At 46.6% G+C, this 24,997-nt stretch overlaps 1 protein-coding gene across 1 annotated transcript in view; it reads left to right on the top strand.

Moving 5' to 3' along the window:
• Positions 1-10,691: 10,691 nt before the first annotated feature.
• The window catches only part of DCX (doublecortin), an 83,521-nt gene continuing 69,215 nt past the window's right edge, over positions 10,692-24,997 (top strand). Inside the window, exons 1-3 of the mRNA XM_059482863.1 lie at positions 10,692-10,718; positions 12,211-12,601; positions 22,440-22,780. Coding sequence (XP_059338846.1) covers positions 12,238-12,601; positions 22,440-22,780 — 705 coding nt within the window. The 5' untranslated portion in view covers positions 10,692-10,718; positions 12,211-12,237. The remainder of the gene's footprint in view (positions 10,719-12,210; positions 12,602-22,439; positions 22,781-24,997) is intronic.

The following is a 24,997-nucleotide window of genomic DNA, read 5'->3' as shown; positions in this document are numbered from 1 at the left end:
TGAGTTAAATATCCATAACAGAGATGTGTATTTTGGGGAATACCATAAAGCTGTCACTACTGCAGAGTGGTTGGCTGCAGTCTAAAGCACCCAGGTGTTCTCTTCAGCCTCTGAGCTCCTTCAGAGTTTTGGCTGCAATGGTACAGTGTGGGGTCTTTGCTTCATTTTTGCCAGGGTTGGGATTAAATGCCTGATGTGAGATGCTATTTCTTGTTTGGGCTCAGATGTTTATTAGTTCTTATTCATGTTACAGTCTCACAGACCCTGAGTTCTACAGCACTTCACCCTAACAAACTAAAAATGGAGCCCCATCTCTCTCTCTACAAGGCCTTTTAAGGATAAACTGTATAATTATGAAATGACACCTAAATTATTTTACTTTTATGTAGGGGGATAGAATATAAGAAAATAAAGATAATGTAGAAAGTAACCTTACCCCTAAGGAGTTGCAGCTGGGCCAAAGATTAGGAACAGCCTGATTTTACCAGGCCACAGCTGTATCCAATGAGAAGAAAATGCTATAAAAGAGTGGGGTGGTGTTGAGAAGGGAGCTGGAGTCAGTGCTTTGTGAAGAAGAGTCAGTGCTCTGAGGATCTGCCCATAAGAAACACCAAGAAGGTGTGAAACCTTTGTGATAAGGAGACAGCAGTATGGAACCCCTGTGATAAGATGAAAACACTTTTAACCCAATAACCAACCACCCATGGCCTGCAATGGGGACTTTTTTATCCAATTGCACAAAACCACCCAAACCCATGGAGAAGAAGGTGAAGAAGAACCAGCCTCTGACCTGGTTCAAATTATAAACTGGTGTAGTCTAAGGAAGGGCTATTCTGCTTCTGATCCTGGCCTGAGTAACCATTCAAAATTATTTGAGAGAAGCTGAACAGGGGGAGAAAGATGTGATGAAAATATTACTATATTCCAAACCCTTAAACTCTAAGTTGTCCACCCTGTGATATTGCACACTTCTATTCAAACTCCACACCCACAATCCCAGTTCCATCATTCCATTTTGGAAGCTTCTCCACAGCCTTAGGTCAGTGCAGTGTTCTCTTGGGGGCCAGTGTGTGGCAGCACAGAAAGTCTGACATTCTCAGCACCCAGGGTTCCAGCAGAGCTTGGGGCAGGGAAGGCAGCTGGTCCCCAAGGCTGTGACAGCCCCGTGGCTGTGGCAGCTGCTGGGAGCTCAAACCCTTCTTGGATTGCCATCTGCTGGCACCGCATCTAACTGCTGGGGACAGAGGGGACACTGCAAACCGGGACAGGAGGTGAAGCGTCCTGTGACGACTCCTGTTCGAGTGTCTTCCTTGGGCTGACCCCATAAGGCTCATTACAGCTGTTTCAATGCAATATTGACTGAGCCAAAACTCCATCTAGGGAGAGTTTTTTTTCCCCCTGAAATAGCCCAATTTATAAACTGGTGTAACCTAAGAAGGGATCTTCTGTTTCTGATCCTGTCAGGCAGTCCATACCTGAATAACCATTCAGAATGGTTTGAGAGAAGCTGAACAGGGGGAGGAAGATGTGATGAAAAGCTCGTTGGGGAGATAAGGCCAGGGAGATCACTCAGCAATTACTGTCACGGGCAAAACAGATTCGTCCTGGGGAAATTAATTATTACAAATCAAATCAGAGCAGGGCAGCAAGAAATAAAAGCAAATAATGAAATATCTTCCCCCCAGCCCTCCCTTCTCCCTGGGCTCAGCTTCTCCTCTCACACATCTCGCTCCTCTCTGAGCACTGATGGTGCTGTGCAGTTTTTGGGGTTTTTTTCCATTTTTAATTACATTATCCCAGAGGCGCTGGTGCTGTCGGTGTGTGCTGGTCACCCTCGTGTGCAGGGACAGCACAGCGCTGTGTGACAGCGCTGCCAGCCCGAGCCGTGCCCGTCCCGCTGCTCGGTGTCACCACGCGGTGGCACCGCTGTCGCCTGGCAAGGGGCGGTGGCACCGCGGGTCCCTCCGGTGACCGAGCCTGGCACGGCCATCGCGCCCAGGGCACTGAACTCACCAATATTGGAGCCTCATCAATATTTCCTGTCCTTTCTTCCACGCTCACAGGGACACATTTGTTAATAATGTCACTGTCTGTGAGTGGGGTGACTTAAAGGATCACTGAAATGAGGATTTTGGGGAGTACCACAAAGGTGTCTCTGCTGCAGAGTGGCTGGCTAGGGTCTAAACACCCAGGTATTCTCTTTGGCTGGGGTGTGTGACATAATTATTTAATAGCATAATTAATATTAATATTTAATATAAATAATATATACTATAATATATACAATAATTATATTAAATACTATCAATTTATTATCATCGTAGATATTATTTCTATTAACTATTAAGTTATATTAAATATTATATACATTAATATTATATTATATTATATTACATTATATTATATTATATATTAAAATTATTTTAATATTATATTTAAAATTATTAAAATTCTATTAAATTATTATTTAATACTTAATAGAAATAATATCTACTATTATAATAATTTAATAGTATATAATATACCTTAATAGAAATATATTATACTTAATAATGAATAGAAATATATATACTATAAATATATTTAATAATAGTTTAATATAAATTATTTAACATAATAATTTAGCTGGGGTACGTGACATAATAATTATGATTACCATATAGAATTATTTTGTTAATAATTATAAAAATATAATAATTAGCATTGCAGAAAGCACATGCAGACCTCCCTGCAGGTCCTCTCTCCATGGAAGAGGTGAGGAAGGAGGCCTGGAATGGATGTTCTGTCCCACAGTGAAGTAAGAAGAAAATGAAAGAATCTCTGGCTTGACCAGCCTGGAGGTAATTTGGCCTAAAAGTGAAACAAGCCCTGCCTTTGATAACTCTCTGCCGGGGTTATGGTCACAGCCTGAGCCCACAAACTGGAGATTTGGGCTGGTCAGCAGAGCTGGGGCTGCAGGGTGAGCACAGTGGAACCAGTCATGGCCATGGCCAGGGCTGTTCATGCTGGGTGGGCTCAGAGTTAAACTGGGTTTAACTGGGCAGAGTGCTCCCTGTGCTTGCAGGGCTCAGAAAAGTAGGGAGAAAATGGAAAATATTTGTTGGGTTGCCTAGAGAGTGGAAGTCATCTAATCCAACAGGCAGTTTGGGTTTCTAATTGGAAACAGAATCAAACCTGGGCTCAGAGCAGCAGAGCATTCCATGGATACAGAACCAAACAATGTCCTGTCAGTGCTTGTGCCTCACCCTGGCTCTGCTCTGGGGCTGCAGCAGCTGAGCTGCAGCTCTGGGAGTTACAGCAAAGCAGGAGCTGGGCAAAAGCAGTGCCTGTAGCAATTATATCATAATAAACCATTATCCCACAGTGCAAAGGTGGGATGGGCACATTCTGGGGTTTAATGTGCACACATCACTGGGCACTGCTGCTGCTGCAGGAAGAGCCCTTGCCTTTGCAGTTTGGCTGCTCTAATGAAAGAGATGACTGTGGTTACAGCCCACAGGGCCCTGGGTAAAGTCAGGCTGCTGCTGAAGAAGTTAGCACACCTTTGCTTGCAGCTAGCCAGCATTGAAAATCATTTTTATCTTTTTTTTTTTTTTCACTACCACAGCATTTCATCAGTTGATTTTCTGGCCTGAGCCACTTGCCCTGTGCATCCCATGTAGAGACAGGGCTCAAACTCACACTGAGTGAATTTACACACTGCACACTCAGTGGTTCTAGGGCTTGTTTCCCTGGAGTTTGGGGCCACAGGAAACAGCCATATTCCCTTGTGACTCCTTGCAGGTAGCTGCTCTTTGGCTCCAGCTCTGTGGTGACTGATAACTGCTCAGAATGGATTTTAACTGGAAACCTGCTGTTTTTTTGGTGCCTGAGCAGCTGCTGTGCTTGCTCAGTGTGAGTGTTTACAGAGCTGATGTTGGGTAAAGCCTAGGAGAGCTCATGGAATCAGAAATGTGCTTGACAGCACCCTCAGAGGAGACCAGGAGTTTCTTCTTGACTTGGCTCTTCATCGAAACTTTGGGATACCAATCATGATGTTCTGATATGGTTGTCATTCCCCTGTTCAGTTACTCTGTGGTTCGTAAAGTTTTCCAGTCTGGGAATTTCATAAAGCAATCTGTGAGTAGTGTGTGCCCCTCTGGGAGGGTTTCCTGATGAACAGAACCTGCCTAAACTGAAAATAAAATAGCAACAGAACCATCTCTGTGGAGTTTCTGGTGTTGGCTTCTTGTCCAGTAGCTCCTACAATCATCTCCTACTTCTCTGCAATGTCAGAAAGGGCTTTTCCAGCAAGCTGCAGATGTTCACAGGTAAAAGGTAATGGTAAAAGGTACTACATTTTTCCCTAAAAAGGTGAGTGCCTGTGACAGGGTTCACAGGGGTCTTAGGATGAGAAGAGATGAGGATCTGACTCCATGTTTCAGAAGGCTGATTTATTATTTTATGATATATATTACATTAAAACTATACTAAAAGAATAGAAGAAAGGATTTCATCAGAAGGCTAGCTAAGAATAGAATAGGAAGGAATGATAACAAAGGCTTGTGTCTCAGACTCTCTGTTGGAGCCAGCAGACTGTGATTGGCCATTAATTAAAACCAACCAACATGGGCCAATCACAGATGCACCTTTTGCATTCCACAGCAGCAGATAATCAACGTTTACATTTTGTTCCTGAGGCCTTTCAGCTTCTCAGGAGGAAAAATCCTAAGGAAAGGATTTTTCATAAAAGATATCTGTGACAAGTGCCAAAGTCATTGTCACCCTGCTGGATGGTGCTTCTCTCCAGTCATCTGTCCAGGGGCATTAATGGTGCTCAGTGCTTTTCTCTTGGTGGTCTCACTGCAGACAGGGAGAACTCCTGCCTGCAGCCATCTCTCACCTCAGCACAGCTCTGCTGTGTGTGGAGGGAGCAGGGGAGGAGCTGCGCAAGTTCAGCTCCAGTTTCAGTACTTGAAATAAAGCTATTTAGAAGGCAGAGTGTCCCACAGTGTTTCCATACTGTAACCTTTGCTCTAAAGATTAAAAACACACAGGGATCCACCTCTGCAGCTCTTCAGGAGGTGTTTTAGAAATCCCTGGGTGCCTCAGGGGCTGCTTGGGTCGAGGCTTTGCCTGTCAGCATGTGTTTGGAACCTGCTTTGTTCCTGTGCTCAGGGGTGCCGTGTAAACAACAGGGCAATGCTGTGTGCCAGACCCAGGAATTACTGAAAAAAACCAGATTTGGTTCAGTTTGGGGCAGAGTTTGCAGTGCTGGCTCTCCCTGCTGGGGAAAGGGGGCTGAAGACGCTGACCTTGTACTCGGTGTTTAATTGTTCCTCCATCGTGTCAGACTCGGATTCTGTGTCTGTCTGCAGCTCTGCAGACAGGAGCCCCCAGCTCATTGATGCTTAAACAATGGTCTGTCAGCGTGCTCCTCATTTGCATGAGACTTGGGGCAGATAAGCTTTTCTTTTGATGTAGCTAAATGAGTTTTCTCATTGCTGTATCTACCTCTAAATGCCAGTACAGATGCAAAGCACCGATTTTCAGTAGTTTATTGTAGGTACATGATATGTGTGCCTGAGGAACAATAGCAAAATAGCTGGGGAATATTTGCTGCCGTGAAAAAAAAATCACCATTCAATAGTGCTGTCTGTATTTTTAGGACAAAACAGATTGGAACCATCTCTAAAACAGGCACAAAATCTTTCTTTACCTGCTTTCCTACCTCTTCATTCCTGCTCTACTGCCCTACTCCTGGGACACTGATACAAATCAGTGCAGCCTCTGCTGGGCTTGGTCTGGGATGACACTTACTGAGTGGAAATCTCATGGAAAACAACTTCTGAAATGGTCTCTTGCTGGGATTTCTATGCTTTTAAGATGATCTAGTCGGGTCTCTTTTACAAATGCTTCCCCAGTGTCACCTGATTTCACTGTCACTGCCTCCAGAGTGACAGAAGGGATCTGTGTTTGAGAGGAAACATCTTGCACTTCCAGCTTGAATGTGACATGATCCCCCGTGACGGCTTTGATGGGATTTTCCTTTCCATCACTTAGAATTCCATCAGGAAAGTCCTTCAAGCCAGTGTTGTGCTCAGCAGGCATTTTGAGAGAGGCTGGCAATCAGGTATTCAATTCCAATCACTGTATAAAATGAAATTATCAAGAAGTTATTAAATTCTTGGTCACAAGTCTCCTAACTACTATGATGAAGCCCATGGACAACTTTGGAAAAAGGAGAATTTGGATGTTTTGCTGTTCCATTTGTCATGACCTGGGGCTCACAGACCATGTACCATCCATAACTTGGTCAGCACAAATGTTCTGACAAGCTCAGGGGGGTTCTGCACATCCCTTGATACAGACAGTGCATGAGGCAGGCACAGCCATGGATTTCTGCAAGATTTGCTCTTGGATTTTAAGGGAAAATGCTGCTACTGTGCTGCCACCAGAAACTGGCTCCAGGAACTCACTGGTTCTGGCAGAGTTCACCCAAAATACACAGGGTGGGATGCTGGGGTGGGGTGCTTCCCTTCCTGCTGTCAGGGAATTTGTTTTCAGCTGGGAAAGATTTATTAATTGTGGTGGTTTGCTGTAGAAGGGAGGGGATTGAGCCAGAAGAGATCTAGTGCAGAAGGTATTTTCCTTTTGGATGACTGATGTGGGGTTTAGTGCTTTGTTGTATCTGGATTTGTTTGGAATATCTTGAGTTCATTGAGCTGCACATTTTCCAGATACTCAGCACAGAAAATTGCCTTTTCCCTTCCACCCTGCTTCCTGATGGTCCCTCAGAGGATGCAAAAGCCCCTGGCTCCCAGATTTCACAAGTACCTGAAGCTAAAGTCACCTGCTGAGACTGAGGGCATCTGCCAGGGGTGTGATGGTCTTCACAGGGGTCTTCTGTTGAAGGAAGAGACGGAGATCTGACTCCCTATTTCAGAAGGCTTGATTTATTATTTTATGATATATATTACATTAAAATTATACTAAAAGAATAGAAGAAAAGGTTTAATCTCAGAAGGCTAGCTAAGCTAAGAATAGAATCAGAAAGAATAACAAAGGTTTGTGTCTTGGCTCTCTGTCCAAGCCAGCTGACTGTGATTGGCCATTAATTAGAAACAACCACATGGGCCAACCACAGATGCACCTGTTGCATTCCACAGCAGCAGATAACCATTGTTTACATTTTGTTCCTGAGGCCTTTCAGCTTCTCAGGAGGAAAAATCCTAAGGAAAGGATTTTTTATGAAAAGATGTCTACGACAGCAGCCCCTGCAGATGTTTCCAAGGCTTGCAGAGGGGCAGCTGCTCTGGAGGTGACCCTCCATCCACCCTCCTCTCCCTACTGCCTGGGCTGACTTTGGCTCTCCAGCTTTGCTATTTAAAAGCCTTTCAGATGTGTGTGTGGTCCCTATAAAAATAAATCTCCAAAGGAAACAAATATTATGTGGTGAAAGTCTGCCAAGTCCCCATTGCTTGTTAGCTCGTAGTATTCTGTAGGAGGAACTTTATATCCTGATATAGGATAACTCTCTGATGAACTCTCAGCTCTTTTGACGATTCAAATTTAAAGGATGTTGCTCTATAGGGTTGAGATTGAGGCACTGACTTGATGGGATTTCAGCTGTGAGTGCCTTGACACCCTTGTCAGACCCCTGAAATAACAATTTGTCATTTCAGAGAGTTTTGGTGTTTAAGTTACATCAAGCAGAGCTGTGACAGCAGTGATCAGGGATGACAATTTCTACACAGTCCAGAACCACAGAGGTTAAAGTAAGAAATGTAACTAAACATGTGCTTCCAAATAGACTGACATGGAGATGCTCATCCAAGACTTTCTTCTAACCCAGTGATCACTTGATTTTTCTGTGTTTCTGTGGCACAGCCAGACCTTGGCTGCTTACCACCCTACCTTATCTCCTGTTCAGACAATGTGCTGTGCCATTAGAGGCAATTTTTATCCAAGTCAGGAAGTTGCACAGCAAAGCAACAGGGCATTGACACAGAGTATTTGAGACTGCAGATCCTGGTGATGCTAAAACCTGGATTTTCTAGGTGTATGTGAAGAAGTTGGCACACAGCGTCACACAACCCCTGTCACTGCAGTCTGTCCCTTTCCAAAGTGTCACAGTTGCTCAGCAATGTCAACAAACATGTATTTATATGGATTTAGTGACACAGGCAAAAGTCTAAATATTACCTTCCTGGAGGAAAGATGATTCACCTGATTTGAAATAGATAATTTAATGGGAAGAGCTAAATTTATCCTTCCTTTGCAACTAGATGAAATTATTGATGGGAAGTGGAATTTTCTTTCCAATTCTCAATCACTCACACTGCCTAAAATTGTTTAGAGTGTGATGTCTCAGAGGGTGAGTCTCTTCTGATGTAAATAAATTTTGACTGGCATTAACTCCTTAAGGCCAGGGAAGAAGCTCTGAAGAAGAAGTGAAGTCAGGAGCAGGCCCTTGCTTTCCTCAAGAAACTGCTGCTGATTTCTGGGCTGATGTCTGTGCTCTGAGGTGATTCTGTTCTCACTCGGAGAGAAGCAAATATGGTGTGATTTCACTGAGGACATGTGAAATCAGTCTGGCTCCTGGGCTCTTCACCTCTGATGATGCTTTGGCTTGTGAGATCCTCCTGGTCTTGTGGAGGGATTAAAGGAGGTTTTTCTGGGCACTGTTTAGGAGGAACTCAAGTTTTTATACAAGATGAACATTACCATGATTTCCTGTAGAAACCTTATCCTTCAGTCAGAGACAAATTCCAGTTCTCTTCTTGGAGTAATTAGTTTAAAATGCTTTTCAAAGGAAGTGCCTATGCTTCAAAAAGCTTCTGTCCCTGTCCTGAGCAGAGGTGTCCATGCAGATGTGCTCATCTCACAGAGGGCATGGGCTGGGGTGCAGCACCTTTTGCTGCCCTCAGAACTTCCCATACAAGTCAAATTTGGGAGATTGACACATTATGGTACAATTCCACCTGGATCTACATCATCCTGCCTGGTTTCTTTGGTGTGGTACCTGGATCCTGAGCCATCATCCCAAAAACCTTCCTCTTCTCTGTCAAAGCTGTGTGCCACTGAAGGCTGAATGAAGACTCTCCTTTCCTCTGTTCTTGCTGCTGCTGTACTTGGCACATGCTGAATGATTTATATTTTTGGCAATTTTTTAAAGCACAGGCAGATTTATATTTACAGCAGTATTGTGTTAAAGGAAAGAATTGTTAATTCTGGACAGATTAAGCTCATGGTGATGAGCAGCCAGGAATTATCTAATTCAGAAAATAGGACCAAATGGGCAAGACAAGGTTTGAAGTCCCACATACCCCTTACTGAAATATACCCTGGAGAGGGCAGACCCTGTTCTTCCTCTCAAGGGCTGATTCCTGAGGGAGGAGAGCAGCTCTGCCTCCTCTGCAGTGATCTGACCACGCACACAAGGGAGCAGCCAAAAGCCCCAGCAGAGGATGTGTGGGAGCCTTTGAATAAAAGGCTGGTTTCAGGGAATAAGAAACTTTTTACAAATGTCATGTGTGAAAGTTGCTGGCAGACAGAGAGGAGCTCTCAGTGGGTTTGTGTCAGTGTTGCCTGGACTATCATGCACAGGGCAGACAAAGCTGGAATAAATACCAACTCCTTCTGTGTAAATGTGATACTGCTGGGATGTGCCAAAATGACAACATCTGATGTTTTCACTCGAAACAGACACAGTGTTGTTAGGAAAGGTTTCCTTCTACAGATGGGAAACCTCTCCCATTTCCAAATCCTATTCTTTTCTAATGCAAAGATGAGGCCAGCACCAGTGGGGTTAGGAGCAGGGTTAGTGGTGCTGCAGCACAGGAATCTCCACCCAGAAAGCAGGTGAAAAATTTTGCTGTCAAAGTGAAAGAGCTCAGTGCAATTTTTTAACAGCTGGCTCGTCCTGTAATGGAATCAGAAAACAAACTTCTCTTACAGTGGGATATGAGCCACGCTGGATCTGCTGGGTTTGGCTCGTGCTGGATGACTCCATCCCGAAGCCCCTGGGGATTTGAATGAACTGGGATTCAGCACTCGGGCTTTGGCTTGTGTCCAATGTTAACAGAGGAAAAGTATTCAGGGGCACCTCATGCAGAACCACCAAGTGAATTCTCCCTTTCTGCTTGCCAGTGTAAACCATAGATGCTGTGTAAAACCAGCACAGGAGCAGAACTGTGCCCAGTTCTACTGGTCAGAGATTTTCTCATTTGCCTTCCTAATGCACAGGTGTCTTGTGCCAGCACTGTGCCACACTGTGGGATTGTGACTGTGACCCCTCTGTACTGCTAATCCTGTAGGATTGGGGCAATTATCCTGGCTTTTTCCCCTTTTTTCTTTTTTTTTTTTTTTTTTTTTTTTTTTTCTGCTGAGCCAGATGATTTCTTGGTACAACTGGATTCAAGGGGAAATTTGCATCCTTCCAAACACCACCCCCAAGCGTGCCCCTCTAAACCTTTTGTTCACCGATTTGCTGACCTCTCCAGAGCTGGAATCAGCACCTCGTTTTCCCCTCAAGCACAGCCCGTGAGCAGCCAGCTGACGGTGAGAGTGAGAATCACTGAGGCAAAGTTACCGTGAGGGGATGGAACAAGGCACTAGGACCTAGGAGGCGTCTCATCCACCCTGGCAGGAATTTCTTGCTTGGAGCTCAGACAACAAAGGCAGAGTGAGCCTGGTTTTCTTTCTCTGAGCATCTCCACCCTGCACGCTGAAAACCGGTGAGTAGAGCTTTCCTGAGTGACTTGCATGCAGAAAAGTAACAGAAAGGAGGAATCTTTTCTTGCTGCTTTACAGCATCTGCAGCTCATTTTAAAATCAAAACCCCGGCATCCTCTGATTCATTCCCGAAGTTGCTCGGCTGTTTCATTGTTCAGTGCATGACACCAGACTGAACCTACCCCGGCTGGCATCGTGGGGGGAACGTTCCCAACTCGAGGTTTCTGTGTGCAATGCCTGCATTGTCACCTGCCTCCCTGCAGCCTGGGGACAATGATTTTTTTCTCGCATGGGTCACGCTGACATTGTAAAATACAGGGAAGGAGCTTCATTCCGGCGAGTGTAAAGGGCGGGGATGAGATAGCAACAGCTTTTCCTGGGTTTATAGCTGGCTGCCGAGCGCTGTAAATCCCCTCTGAGCCCTGTGTTAACGTGAGAAATGCATACAAGAGGTGCATGTGCCTGGTGCTGCTGGGGGAGAGGAAGGGTCTCTGTTGCAGCATTGAGGGGGTTCCTTCTCCTTTTGTGTTGGGGTTTGGTGCAGGGGAAAGGTTGTTCTCGAGCATAAACTAGAGACAGTGCAGAATTCCTGCTGGCTGGGTGTCAGCTCCAGCCTGGGCTTTGCAGTGCTCAGAACAATGAAAGGTGAGGAGCAGGGTTGGCGTGTCCCTGGGGCGCGGGCACTTCCAGCTATTAAATCACTTAGGGCTGCGAGCGGGGGGTGGAAATAGCCCCTTTATTTTCTCCTCCTCATTAAACGGGAGCGAAAATGCAATTCAGAGGAGGGTCGGGCTGAAAAGAGCTTACCGAAGCTGCGTTTCAATGACAGATTTTTTCTTTGCAGTCATTTCTTCTTGGAGATGTAGGCTGGTCCTGGGAATTGATTGATGGGCTAGGAGGGGGCTGCGGATAGGGGGAAGGGTGGGCTGGATCTCATTGCTAACCCTTATTGAACAGGCTGTCACAAAGAAACTGCTTATTCCCCTGCGACCATTCTTTCATAAATGCCAGTTTATTCTAATGTTAAACATTCAGATGCTCTGGGTCCTTCCGTGATTCGACAGATTGAAGGGCTGACTTACTGGGATCTCCTTGTTTTCTGTTGCCAAAGGAAACCTCACAGGGCTCAGAGGTTTAATTCATTGCCAACTGGTGTTTGGATGAGTTTTTTGGGGCTGAGTTGTGATTGCCATGTATCCCTTTGGCCCCGAGTCCCAATTTGCTGCACTTTGAAAACTCCCAGGTGCAGGAGGAGCAGGCAGCTCTCTGGAAACGTGTTCCCTGCCCCCAGTAGTTGGATCCCTTTCAGAATGCGAGGACCCCTCCTACTCTCAGTCCCCAGAATCGATACAAATCTGGGTCAGGGGAGGGGGCGCTTCCCAAATGCATCTGTCCTGCTCCAGGCACAGCCTTAGCGTGGTTTTGCTCTCCGGATCGCGGCTCTAACCCGTCCCTTTGCCCTCCTTCTCTCCCCATCTCCTTCCTGCCCTTCAGCTTCAGATCTTTAGGGCTCACCAAACTATGGAACTTGATTTTGGACACTTTGACGAACGAGACAAGGCGTCCAGAAACATGCGAGGCACACGGATGAACGGCTTGCCCAGCCCCACTCACAGCGCTCACTGTAGCTTCTACAGAACCCGGACCTTACAGGCGCTCAGTAACGAGAAGAAAGCCAAGAAGGTTCGTTTCTATCGCAACGGGGACCGCTACTTCAAGGGGATTGTATACGCCGTGTCCTCCGACCGCTTCCGAAGTTTTGATGCCCTCCTGGCGGACCTGACCCGCTCCCTGTCCGACAACATCAACCTGCCCCAGGGCGTGCGCTACATTTACACCATCGATGGCTCCAGGAAGATCGGCAGCATGGACGAGCTGGAGGAAGGTAACGAGCATCCATCAGCATCCCTTGGTGCAGTGAGGAGGAGGAGGGAGGGATGGGGAGGGGGCTGCAGCACTCGGGGCTGCCCGCAAGGTCACCTTGCTCCGGCTCTGGGGGTGCCGAGCCCCGCTGTGCCTGCCCGGGGCTGGGGCCACCCTGCTGTGTGCCCAGTGCCCGCAGGCGTGCGGGTGGAGGGGCGTGTCCGGCTCACGGCCGTGTCTGTGTGTCCGGATGGTGGCCGTGTCCGTGTGTCCGGCTCCTGGCTGTGTCTGTGTGTCCGGCTCGTGGCCGGAGGGGCGTGTCTGGCTGCTGGCCGTGTCCATGTGTCCGCCTTCTGGCCGTGTCCGTGTGTCCGGCTGCAGGCCGTGTGTCCGGCTCGCGGCCGGAGGGGTGTGTCCAGTTCGTGGCAGTGTCCATGTGTCCGGCTGCTGGCCGTGTCCATGCATCTGGCCCCTGGCCATGTCCGGCTCCTGGCTGTGTCCGTGTGTCTGGCTGCTGGCCGTGTCCGTGTGTCCGCCTCCGGGCTGTGTCCGTGCCTGACCCGTGGCCGTATCTGTGTGTCTGGCTCCTAGCTATGTCTGTGTGTCCTGACCGTGTCCGTGTGTCCGGCTCCTGGCCGTGTCCGTGTGTCCGTGTCCGTACCTCGGGGTGTCCCCATGTCTGTCCGGGCTGGGGTGACCCCGGCTGGGTTTCCCACTGGGGTGGGTGGGGATGAATGAAAGGGAAGAGGGGCTGAGGTGTTCCTGAGTGTGGGATGGGCTGGGAAGGGTTTGTGTGCTCCGTGTAGGGTTTTGGGGTATGGCACACACGGTGTGAGTGCTCAGGGGTGTGGAATGGGCTGGGAAGGGTTTGTGTGCTCTGTATCGGGGTTTTTGGGGTATGGCGCACACCATGTGTGTGCTCAGGGGTGTGGGATGGGGTGGGAAGGGTTTGTGCTCTCTGTATAGGGTTTTTGGGTATGGCACACACGGTGTGAGTGCTCAGGGGTGTGGGATGGGCTGGGCAGGCAGCTGGGGGTGTGGAGAGGGGCGCTGGGATGTGAGGGGTGTTGGGAGGGCGCGGGGGTTTCTGTTTGGGGAGCTATGCAGGGATGTGTTGGGAGTTCACACAGCCTGATTAGATAGGAGATTTAACGAGCGAGGCTCGTGAATAGAGAAGGGCGTTTTTGACAGGTTGCGCTTGGTGAAATTTGGGGTTTATGCGTGAGGAGGGTTAATGACGGGAGCTGTGGGGGTTTCTTTGCGCTGGAGTTCGTGCTCAGGGGGTGTGGAGGTGTGCGAGGCTGTCTCTAAGGGCGTCTGGGGAGTCTGTAAGAGGGCCTGGAGGGTCTGTAAGGGGGTCTGGGTGTCTGTCAGAGATGTGCACGGAGGGCGCGGGGAGTTCATGCGCTGCAGGGCTCTGAGGAAGGGAGCGCCTCGCTGCCTTTGGGGAGCGGTCGCTGCGCTGCCTCTGGAGCATCCTGGGGGTGCTCGGGGCAGGGCCGAGGTGTCCCCGTGTCCCCAGGGGCTGTGGCTGCTGCTCTGCGGGGTCAGGGATGAGCCTAAATCGACGCTGCTCGGAAGGACGGGGTGCCCTGGGGAAGGTTTGCTCAGGTGCCAGCCCTGGGTGCTGTCCTGCTCGCCGATTTCCCGGCAGGTCAGCACAGCCCTGGGATGGCATTGCAGGGATGGATGGGCAGTGCATCCTGCCCGAGGGCAGCTCTGCCACAGCACAGTGGGATGGACAGAGGGCACCACAGCCACGCTGCTTTTCTCCTCCCCGAGCAATCCATTCATTCTTTGTTCGGACCTGGAATATCCTGTTGCAGGAGGGGAGGTGCTCTTCCCTTTTCCTTGGTGTTTTTATCCCAAGCAGATATCGCTGGCCAGTTTGGTGACTACCAAAAAATCCACGAGGCTTTTGCCTTTAGCGAAAGACAATGGAAGTGAGGCACGAACTGCAGGGGCAGCGTCGCTGCGAGTCATTGTGTGACCTTGACTAAAGCAGCTCTCCCTCTCATTCCTTCCCTGTCAGGCAGGATACTCATCTCCCAAAAATACTTCTCAGGGACAAGGACGTGGAATAAATCTTGGTTTCCATAGAGGAGAGTTTTCCTGGGAAGAAATCGCTGCCGTTCAGAGCTGCGATGCTTCCTGGTGGAGTTATTCTCAGCCCATTTACAGCTGTCGAAGGGAGGTGTGGCCTCTCTTAATTTTAGAGATTCTGCCATGTTTCATTCTGGTCTCTTAATATGGCCACAGCCTTCCTCTAATGGCAGCTCTCAGTCCTGCTTGTCCTAGGTTTTATGCAAATCTTCAGAAATAACTCCAGGACAAAATGCAGTTCTTTATTCTCTTTTTACCCTCTTCCTCCTCTTATACTCAGCCTGATTTTTGTCAGTTAAGGAAGCTTTAGTTGTTACACCTCCTTTAAATGGGTTTTGCTGCAGGTAAGGAGGTACCTACTTCATGAAAATACATTTTTCTGGTTGAAGTACAGACAGGAGATGCTGGCATTTGGGTTCTGGCTTTGTTCTGCCAAAACAGCACTGAAGAAGAGGCACTAAACCAAAATGGGATTGTCTCTATGACTGTGTCCTCAGCAGAGCATCATCTAGGAAAATAAAACCTGAGCAGAGTGAAGACAAAGGAATCCATTTTTGACCATGCCAGAGTAGGTCTGCATGCTGTTATTGATCCCATATTTCTAGGGGTGACCTACACTGCTGTTGCAGAAAAGCAATTTACAACACTGTGGGTATAACCAGCCCTTGTGGTGAACTCTGCCCTCAGCTTGGCTGTTTGCATAGCTATGTACAAAATACCTGTGTGCCAAAATACCAAATACCTGCATGAAACCCAAAATCTGGGAGTAGTTCTGCTGTGACACACCAAAACAGTGCACACATAACCAGTGCATGTCTGCTTTATAAACTGACTTTCTGCTTGGAGACTGAGGGTAACCAAACCAGTCCTTGTTGCTATAATGGGACTAATTTATCATTGTAATTTCCAATAAACAGGTAGAATCTAGGAAAAGTCATCAAAGAGGCTCATCTCAGTGGTTTGATGGAAAAAACTTGTGAATTACTGACAATATTTCACATCATGTTCACCTGATTACTTCTGATTGAAAAATGTACTTACATAGTGTAGCCTGAGTGTACTTCTGAAGGGTAGAGAATGATATTGCACAGCACCAATATCTAGAGACAGAGATTTCAGGTGAATAAAACCCACGTGGTGTGCAGCTAGTTAACTGGGGCTTGGAATCACCCTTTGTTCTCCAGACCCAGAGCTCTTCCCTGGCACTCAAGGTTACTCCCATAATGAGAACAAGTGAAGTTTTTAATGTCTTTTGTCACATTCCTTCCATCTGTTGGGCTGAGCCTCTTGGTCTTTTCCTGTGCTGCACCCTAACATCTCACATTTTGGAAGCCCTCAGAGCTCTGTCACACAGGTGCCTTTTGCTGCCAGCTGAGTTCTCCCTCACTGGTCACAGGCTGCTTTTTCCATTCTTTTCCAGGCAGCTGTCTCATCTCCCAGTGACTTTCTCTCAAAATCCTCCCAATGATAATTTTTTCTTCCCCTCTTCAGTCCTAGCAGCCATCTTCCATCACTGTAGTCATTGTCTCAATCCTGATTTCCTACTTTCAGCATTCGGCTTTAATAGAAATAAATAATAAGCTATAATAATTATTAATAATAATATAATAATAAACTTTAATATAAATAAAGAACGCACCTGCTGATGTTGCTTAGAGCTGCATTCCTCCTTAACTTCTGTGCTGGTCAAGTGCAAGGCAAATCCTATTCCAGCTCATCCTTCCACTCACGTCCCACTGCCTTGGCTGGGTCAGGAGTGGATGTTGGCCCAAGGTGCTGCTATTTATGGTGGCAGATGAATTTTTTGGAAAATAGTACCATGTGGGCTTTATTCCCCTTCATTTAGAATTGGTTCCAGTGGCCAGGGCTTTGGGAAGTTGATTTATAGATCTGCATTTACTGGTGAGTCACTTGTAACTGATAATTCTGTGCCTTGTGCTGTGATCAAACTTGCATGTGAAAGATGCTAAAATAATCATGTGCCATCCTTTGCAGCCTTTCTCATGATGATCATAGAGCAATTCACATTTTTCATCCAAGTTTCAGCTGAAATTTAGCTCCTTTGGTATTTGGATGTGGTGGTTTTGTTCATTTTGAGCCTCTTCTTGAAGATTTCATGTGATGAGAAGTTGCCCCACCTCAGCTCTGATTATTTTTTGTCCTTGAATGGAGAGCTGGGTAGAGGTGGAAGCTGATGTTGTGCATTGACTTCAGCAGCAAAGGTGGCTTAGGAAATGCTGCTCTTGGTCACTTCTTCCAGTTCCCATTGTCCCATAAATGAGTTCTTTGTGGGACATAAGGGATTTTTTTAGCTCTCTTCATAATTTTGCTGCTTTCCCATATTCAACTTCCTGGCATAATGGACAGTGAGGCACAACCTGGGAGGGAAGGCAAGGCACATCCCAAGGTGGATTTTATGCCTTGTCCTGGGCTGCTTGTTTGAAATTTGTCTTTGTTTCAAATCAAACTCCAGAAAAAGCTGAGTAGGATTTGTTTTGCTCAGTGTGGTTTTATTGCAAATGTTCTTGGGCTGTGTGAGATATTCCACAAAGTGATTCCAAGCTTTTTGTATCCTGTCATGCCCTTGGGAATATTTTCCATAATCTTGTCCAGGAGCATTTAAAGTAATCATAGGAGGGGCTCCACCCTGGAACTGAGGAGTCTGGTGTGTGCTGGGACTGAGGGGTTTATAGTAAACATCCTGGAACCTCCACCCAATGTGTGTGTTCCAGTTTGCCTGGGAAAGTGAAGTTCCTGTAGTTTCATCCTGAAACCTTGATAACCTGTGGAATTGTTTTCTGTGGGTGTCTGCTGGCCTGATAGCTCAGCTAATTACATCCTACAGAACAAAATTTCTCCATGGGGCTCTGTTTTATTTGCTTGCTTACCCCAGCTAGGTGCAGCCAAGACTGGTGTGGTCCCAAAATTCTTTAGGGGCATCTTGTGGTTCTGAAGATGATTTCTAATCAGGCATTTCTTCCACTTCTCCAGCAGAGCAAGAGGTGCTTCTGTTCATGGAGGAGCCAAGGGAAGGGAGCTCTTCCAGGGCTCATTTTGCCATGCTGGAGTAGGCCTTTCTAACTGGAGTAGATCTTTCTAACTGTAGTAGGCTTTTCTAACTGTAGTAGGCCTTTCCAACTGGAGTAGATATTTCTAACTGGAGTAGATCTTTTTAACTTATGAAGCAGCAGCAAGTTCATGCATTTGAAACTCAAGGTCTCCTCCAACACCACGTGGAATGAACTCTGCATGGTGTTAAGTCCACTTAATTCCTGCTGCAGCCCTGGTAAATTCCATGAAACACAAAAGCTGGGCACAGTAGCACATTCTCAACTTTGCAACTGCAGATCTAACAGCCAGAATAATTGACTGCTGCCCACAGAGACTGTTCCTGGAATAACTGTTAACACTTAGACATTTAAAATGGCCTCAATCCAGCTTTCTTGATTTTTCTCAAAAGACTTCTGCCCACAGTTCATTATCCTTGGAAAGTTGCTGGTGCATGCTGAGGAAGGATAACTTTTCCTGAAAGCACAGCCTGTCACATTTGGTATTGTCACAGGGAGCTGATCTAAGAGGGTTGGAAGATTAGCGCTCATCTGGAGCTTAGGGTTTTTCTAAGGAACCTTCTCCAAGGCAAACCTTATCTTTGCTGAGATCATCCCTTCTTTAGGAGCTGAATAATCTCCTTGTGCTTCCATCAAATTGGTACCACAGGGATGTGTCATGCACTTGGAGTAGTTCTGTGTGATGCAAGCCTGCCTTCAAATGGCAAATATGATGGTCATGACAGCATCTCTGAGGTCTGCAGCCAGCCCAGCATTGCTGAGAACAGGCAGGAGCACTGAGGAAATGCCTTGGCTGCTTTGGTGGCACCATAGGAATCGTGACACGTCTGGAGTAGCCTGGCATGGTGACAATGCTCATCCCCCTGTGGGCTCTGGCTCTGCAGTGTAAAAAGGACTTCATGCTCTGAGCTGGCCCTGCACTGAACCAACACTGTCCTTGGCACCAGGGATTTTCTCAGGGTGATGCTCCCCAGCCCCAGTGCATGAATGTGTCTCTTTGGGGCTGCCTTTTTGGGGTTTGTTTGGAATTAATGACCTGGCTGTCCATTGTACCTTCTCATGGCTTGCAGTGGGATTTCTGCACAGCTGCTTGCTGGCTCAAGACGTGCTCCTGAAAATATTTGTGCACAGATTTTTGTGCTTAGGGCTGGGGGAGCAATGTTCTTCTTGGAGCTGTTTCTTTTGCTCGTGACAAGATCTCACATCCCCTTCCCATCCCTTCTGTTATGCTGAGCACATCTTCTGCTCTCATGCTGTGTCTGTCAGTCACATTTCTGTGCCTGGCACAGTTGTACACCTTGACTTCTCATTACAGGCTTAGCTCAGACAGATGTGGCACAGAAACCCACAGAGAGCCCACTCCTCCCTCCATGGTATCTCTATTCCCTTTAAGATTTCTCTTCTTTATTATCTCCTGGACACATTGTGCTGTTCAAAGCTGCAAAGTTCACAGGTCTCCAGCCCATGCTTGCTCAATCCTGCTGCCACCATGGTAAGGTTTGGGTAAAATTCCACTGTGGGATGTGAAATACAGTGTGGGAAGTGTGTTCCTGGCTGAAAAATGCGTGTGCCTCACTGAGGGACTTGAATGATGATTTTGCTGCTGTTTGAGGCTCATAAACTGAGTTAGGGAAGACATTAGTTGAAGTGGTTTTTAAATTAAGTTAAAGCTTCAGGTCACATCCTTAGGTCAGGGAGGAAGGGAAGAAAAGCTCCTCTTCCCTGGAGCTGTGCTGCTGTGACTGCAGAGATGATGCTGAGAAGAGCTGCTGCTCTGAACTGCTCCTCTGGAGTGTCTCTCCAAGGAAATTTGTCTCCAGTTTTAGAATCGAATACAGCACGGATTTTATTTGCTGGAGTTTGGGTGCAATGAGCCAAAGGGAGAAAAGGCAGATTCCATTTTGCACTTGTGAGTGTGGGCACAGCTGGAGAGGCTGTGTGTGGATCTGCACAGCTGCCCAGGATCACATCTGGGGAGCAAACCCTACAAGAGCTCTGCCTTCATGCCACTGTTCCCTTTGGTGTACAGTGGTGTAAATCCACAAACAGCTGTGCTGTGCGGTGAGCAGCTCAAAAGGACTCAGCTCGAACTAAGGGTAATGGTACTGTATCAAACAGATCAAGAATCTCTTCAGCTTACTTTAAAATATGCAACTTGTTAATAAAAAATATGCTCTAGCACCTCAGGTGTCTACAGAACACAGTGCAAATTTGCACTTTCTTTCACTGTGAAAATAATACAGATGAAGGTCAAATGCAGATGAAAGCCAAGCCTTGCCACACTTCAGTGGCTGATAGTTTATTTCTGTTTTTCAGGTGGGGAAGCAGAGGTGAATGTGAGGTCAGGAGCTGGCACAGGGAAGCTGGGGTGACAGCAGCACTCAAATCACTAATTCTTAGTGCTGCATTTAAACAGAGAAATCTCTTTTCTCAGAGGATAATGCACAGTTCTGCTGAGCACACTTAGGAGGGCTCTGCTGCCCGGGGATTATGGGCTTGGCAGGGCTCATGTTCTTAGGATGGTTAATTCCTGGGAGCATTCCAGACTCTTTGCTGCCCTTCTCTCAGTCATGAAACTGGAGAGAAGCCTGGGCCTGCTCTGCACCAGGTGTTCCTTGGCTGAAGCAGATGAATAAACCACAACTTATCACTTATTAATCAGAGAGATCTGAAGTATTCAAAGCTTCTGGAAAAGGATATCCCCAGAGGGAGTTTTGTATAATGCGTGGTATTCTGGAGGGTATATTTGAGTTTTTATTGAGTCAGATTCACAAAATGTTGGGGATTAAGGAGCTCCAGCTATGGGCAGGGCTGCAGGGTTGGTTTATTGAGGGGTGTTGCTGTCAGCAAATAGAGATTTTTACTGTTTGTTCAGGCCAACAGAACCTGCTGGTGGGATTATTGTTGGTTTGGGGTATACCCAGACAAAAAATGCTCAACTGAGTGTTCATCACAAACCTTGTCAGCTCTCTTCTGTATTTGTATTCCATCTTTAGAAGGGGAAATGGAATATCTGCTTCCTGTTGATCAAGTATTTTGGTCATTTTTATACACATGGAGAAGAGCTGCAGTTGGTGATGCAAACACCACGAGTGGGCATCACGGTGGCAAAGTGGGTACAAAGGTGGGGTTGAAATAAGTGAGAATCCTGCATCTTTTCTATGGCTGCTTGTGGCATCACACCCTGGTCAATAATAGGGACAGAAATACACATAGTGCTGTCATAAGCCTGTTCAAATCTGGTTTTTGTGTGTCTGTTGTGGTCTCACTATGGGTTCTGGTGCCTCCATCAGAAGTGCAGTTTAGTCAGCAGAAGGAGCTGCAATATGAACTTTATCCTGGGCATGTTACGTGCCTGGGCCATGTGAAAATCAGTGGGATGTTTGCAAATCCATATTTTGCCAACTGGATGTCAAATCCTGTCCTAGAGATCCCTTGGTGAGAAGCCAGACTTGGCTGTGGGATAGGCTTTTCAAAGATGTCTGAGCCTTGCAGTGTGCAGTCAGGGACAGACAAGGAAATGCAGCCAATCTGTTTTTGGTAAAGAAGGAGTTTCTTTTTTTTTTTTTTTTTTTAAAGTCTTTTAAAATAGTTAAATCTGTATTTTGATTTTAAACATATCATAGTACATGAAAAACTTAATTCTGTAAGATCAGACAAAGAAAACACCAGAAGAGACTTTAAAATCCTACAGGTCATGCCTTCAGTTTCTATTAAAATTTTATCTAATGGCGAGACGAAAGCTTCTTCCTCCAGCAGTGAGTGACTTTTTTTCAGTGCAGCCTGAGTCATTTCAGACCAGACAGCTACATTCCCTTAGGGATACTGGTTTACAGTCTCATTCTCTAATTCATCAGCATCCATCAGATTTGCAGGCCCAAAAGAAGCTCCTACAAATCCTTTAAGGTGCTTTTAAAACCTTGGATAGATAGGATCCTGTAAATTACAGACAAAGCCTGAAACTAATTTTGGGTGGGATAGGGAAGGGCTTTTTGGGAATTACTAAAAAGACCCTGTAACTCTTCTCTGCCATGTCTAAATTCAGATTTAATGTATTTTTGGTTGGTATCAGCCATGTAAATCAAGAAGTGGTATTTGGTGCAGTGTTTAATCTCAGCTGCCACTAGGTCTGCTCCCTAATAAACCACTGATGCTCCAACAGTGCATATTTGTTATGCCTGCTAGATTTATCAAGGCTGCTTTTAGTGGAGACTGTTCAGGACAAGATTTTGATTATTCTTCAGTCATGATGCAGAAGGCACTTTGTGGATGAATGTTGATGTCCTCTTGGCAGGGAATGACACACTGAAGTAGCATCTAGGTCTGTAAAGATAAAGGGAAAAACTGGCAAATTTATAAAATAATCAAGGTGGTCAAATGAATTTGGTGTTTTGAAGCTCTTGGAGGGCTTAGATGCATCTTCAAGTACCTAAATACCTTTATAACTCAACCTCTCTCAACCCCTGGTTCACGTGATTTTATGTATTTGCTGATGGCTGACAAGCTTATTTTGTGGAAATACCAGCAATATTTAAAATGACCATAAATATAGCATTAAAACAAGGCAGAATGTTTTAAGAACAAGCTGTCGTGGGAGTGCTAATGGGAACAATTATCAGTGATGTGCATGATTTATGGGGGAAGAGCACAGAGCTGGAGCTTACTGCAGAATCTCGTTTCTCCCTCAAGGCGAGAGTTACGTCTGCTCGTCCGACAACTTCTTCAAGAAGGTGGAGTACACCAAGAACGTCAACCCCAACTGGTCTGTCAACGTGAAGACCTCTGCCAACCAGAAAGCACCTCAGTCCCTGGCCAGCAGCAACAGTGCCCAGGCCAAGGAGAACAAGGATTTCGTGCGCCCCAAGCTGGTGACCATCATCCGCAGCGGGGTCAAGCCGCGCAAGGCCGTGCGTGTGCTCCTCAACAAGAAGACTGCCCACTCCTTCGAGCAGGTCCTCACTGACATCACTGAAGCTATCAAGCTGGAGACAGGGGTGGTCAAAAAGCTCTACACCTTGGATGGGAAGCAGGTAGGAGGTTTTTACAGATGTTACGTCTTTTTGTTCTTCTCGTTGCCCGGCTTTGCTGACTCAGAGCAATTCTTGAAGGCTAAAATTAAGCTGAGATGATTGCTGCCATCTGTTGCCTTAGAAGTATGGCTTCTCATGCCAGTGGTTAGGTTACTAAATTTTCCCTGATATTAATACCAAGTAAAGAATGCAGCCGTGGGTCTGGGTGGAGCAGATGCTCGCCCTGCACGCCGGCGTGCGGTGCGTGTCCTCTGGGCCAGCTAAATAAATAACAGGAGGGCTTGGGCTCACAGCCTCCAGCTGCTCTGGCTCTGGACTCACTGGAAGAGCTCTCCAGCTTTGGCTCCACTCAGAGAAAACGTGTTGCTTGACTTTCCTTGCCCTCTGGTGAAGGCTTGCTAAGATAAAGCGATTGATCCAAGCATGCTCTTCTGGCCAGCTCCAGAGCGATCAGGGAAAGTGTGGAACTGGGGAGCATTTCCTTGACTAAGTGCATGAGGAGGTAACGCGCAGAAAGAGTCAGAAATATTTAGCAGGTCATCAAAATGTGCTTCATGTCTACATGTTGCTGGAGCTGAAGGAAACATCTGTCTCTTGTTAGCAGCTACACAGCAACGAGCCATTTCGTATTGCTGTATCTATGAAAAGCCTTAAAGGAATGTGGGGGATCATTTTTAGAGCTGGGAAGAGCTAGATTCTTCAAGGACGATTCTGAGCTTGATTTAACATTTCTGTTTATTGTAATTGAGGAATGATCTTATTTTTGTCGCTATTTTTCCTGGTCCAGATTCTGGAGCCTGGCAGCACATCTCTTGTGTGGGTTTGGACACTGGCTATTCTAGGGATTGATGGGTTTGCATTAAATTAATTCTGTCCTGTCTCTGGAGAAAATTATTCAAGAAAATGATTCAAGTACTCTGCCCAAGGAAATGCAGATTTTACAAATAAAAATGCTCATCCCAAATGCAAGTTCCTAAATGTCCTGCACAGTCCAGGAGTGCAGTGTAGTTCCTGGGAGAGCAGCATGTCACTCTGACCTGATAGTCTGGTGTCCCTGCCCATGGCAGGGGGATGGAACTAAGTGGTTTTTAAGGTCCCTTCCAACCCAAACCATTCTGTGATTCTTGCTTTGTCCCATCCTGTGTCCTGCACATTAGTTACTGTCTGGTTCCAGCTTCAGATGCACAAAAAATCCCATCTGTCTGCCAAAGCTTTCCCTTTTCCTTCCTCAGATGCACAGTTTGAACATGAGAGGGTGCCTGTCCACAGACACAAAAACCTGCTGGAAATGAGCAGTGATACCAGGAGAGGTGCACTGGAAACCCTGGGAGAGACCAGGGACAGAGGAAGGAGATTCTCAAATGACCTGTGCTCCCTGAGGTGATCACACCTGGGCACAGGCCATGCCCTTGGGGTCACAGCAGCTCTGCAGAGGGTTCCATGGTTGGATCTGGCCTGAGAGCAGTTCCCTGCTCATGCTGACACAGAGTCCCGCTATTCTTCTAGCTGGGAAGGGGGATCTTAATCTGAGCCTGTGAGTGGCCTCAGTTCTTTGAGAGCTGCTGGCAGCTTGGGGGTGAGATGTTGCTTTGGAAGGTGCAGAAATAGGGATGCTCCTGCCCTCTTCTCCCCCTTTTAGCTGTTTGCAGGGGCAAGTGGTGATTCCCTTCCACCTCTGGCTCTAGAGAAAGATAGGATCAGCCCTGATATAACATTTAACTTGTTTCTCTGGCTTTATAATTCACCATTTTATGAAATCAGATATTTGCATGTTGGAGATGTTGCTGGGAGATTGTGTGTGCAAATGTACACCCAGTAATGCAGTTATTGTGAACAGTGGGAATGTGATTTGGCAATAATGGGATGTTTGGTATTTGTTTGCAGCACCATTTGCTGTTGAAGCTTCCTGGGGAGCAAACCTGGTTCAGCAAGGCTTTGTTTTTAGTGAAAGGTTTCTTTCAGTGCTTGTTCTTTATTACAGATGTGTGTTCTTAGTGTGGAAGTCTGAGCTAGAAGGTTATGCTGGCTCTAAGGGTTTCCATGACATACTGCTCCATAAAATCTGACCTCCTGACATGACATTAGGGGGTTTTGCATGTCTGATGCTGACATTAGAAAGAGATTACTGCATGCGTGGTTCTGACAAACAGCGCTTTATTTTCGGGAGGAAATATTCATGCAAAAATGCAAGCTACTCAAAGCTGAAATACTGACAAG

Source organism: Ammospiza nelsoni, chromosome 15 (assembly GCF_027579445.1).
Source record: "Ammospiza nelsoni isolate bAmmNel1 chromosome 15, bAmmNel1.pri, whole genome shotgun sequence".
Lineage (NCBI taxonomy): Eukaryota > Metazoa > Chordata > Aves > Passeriformes > Passerellidae > Ammospiza > Ammospiza nelsoni.
This window is presented reverse-complemented; position numbering and strand designations above follow the sequence as displayed.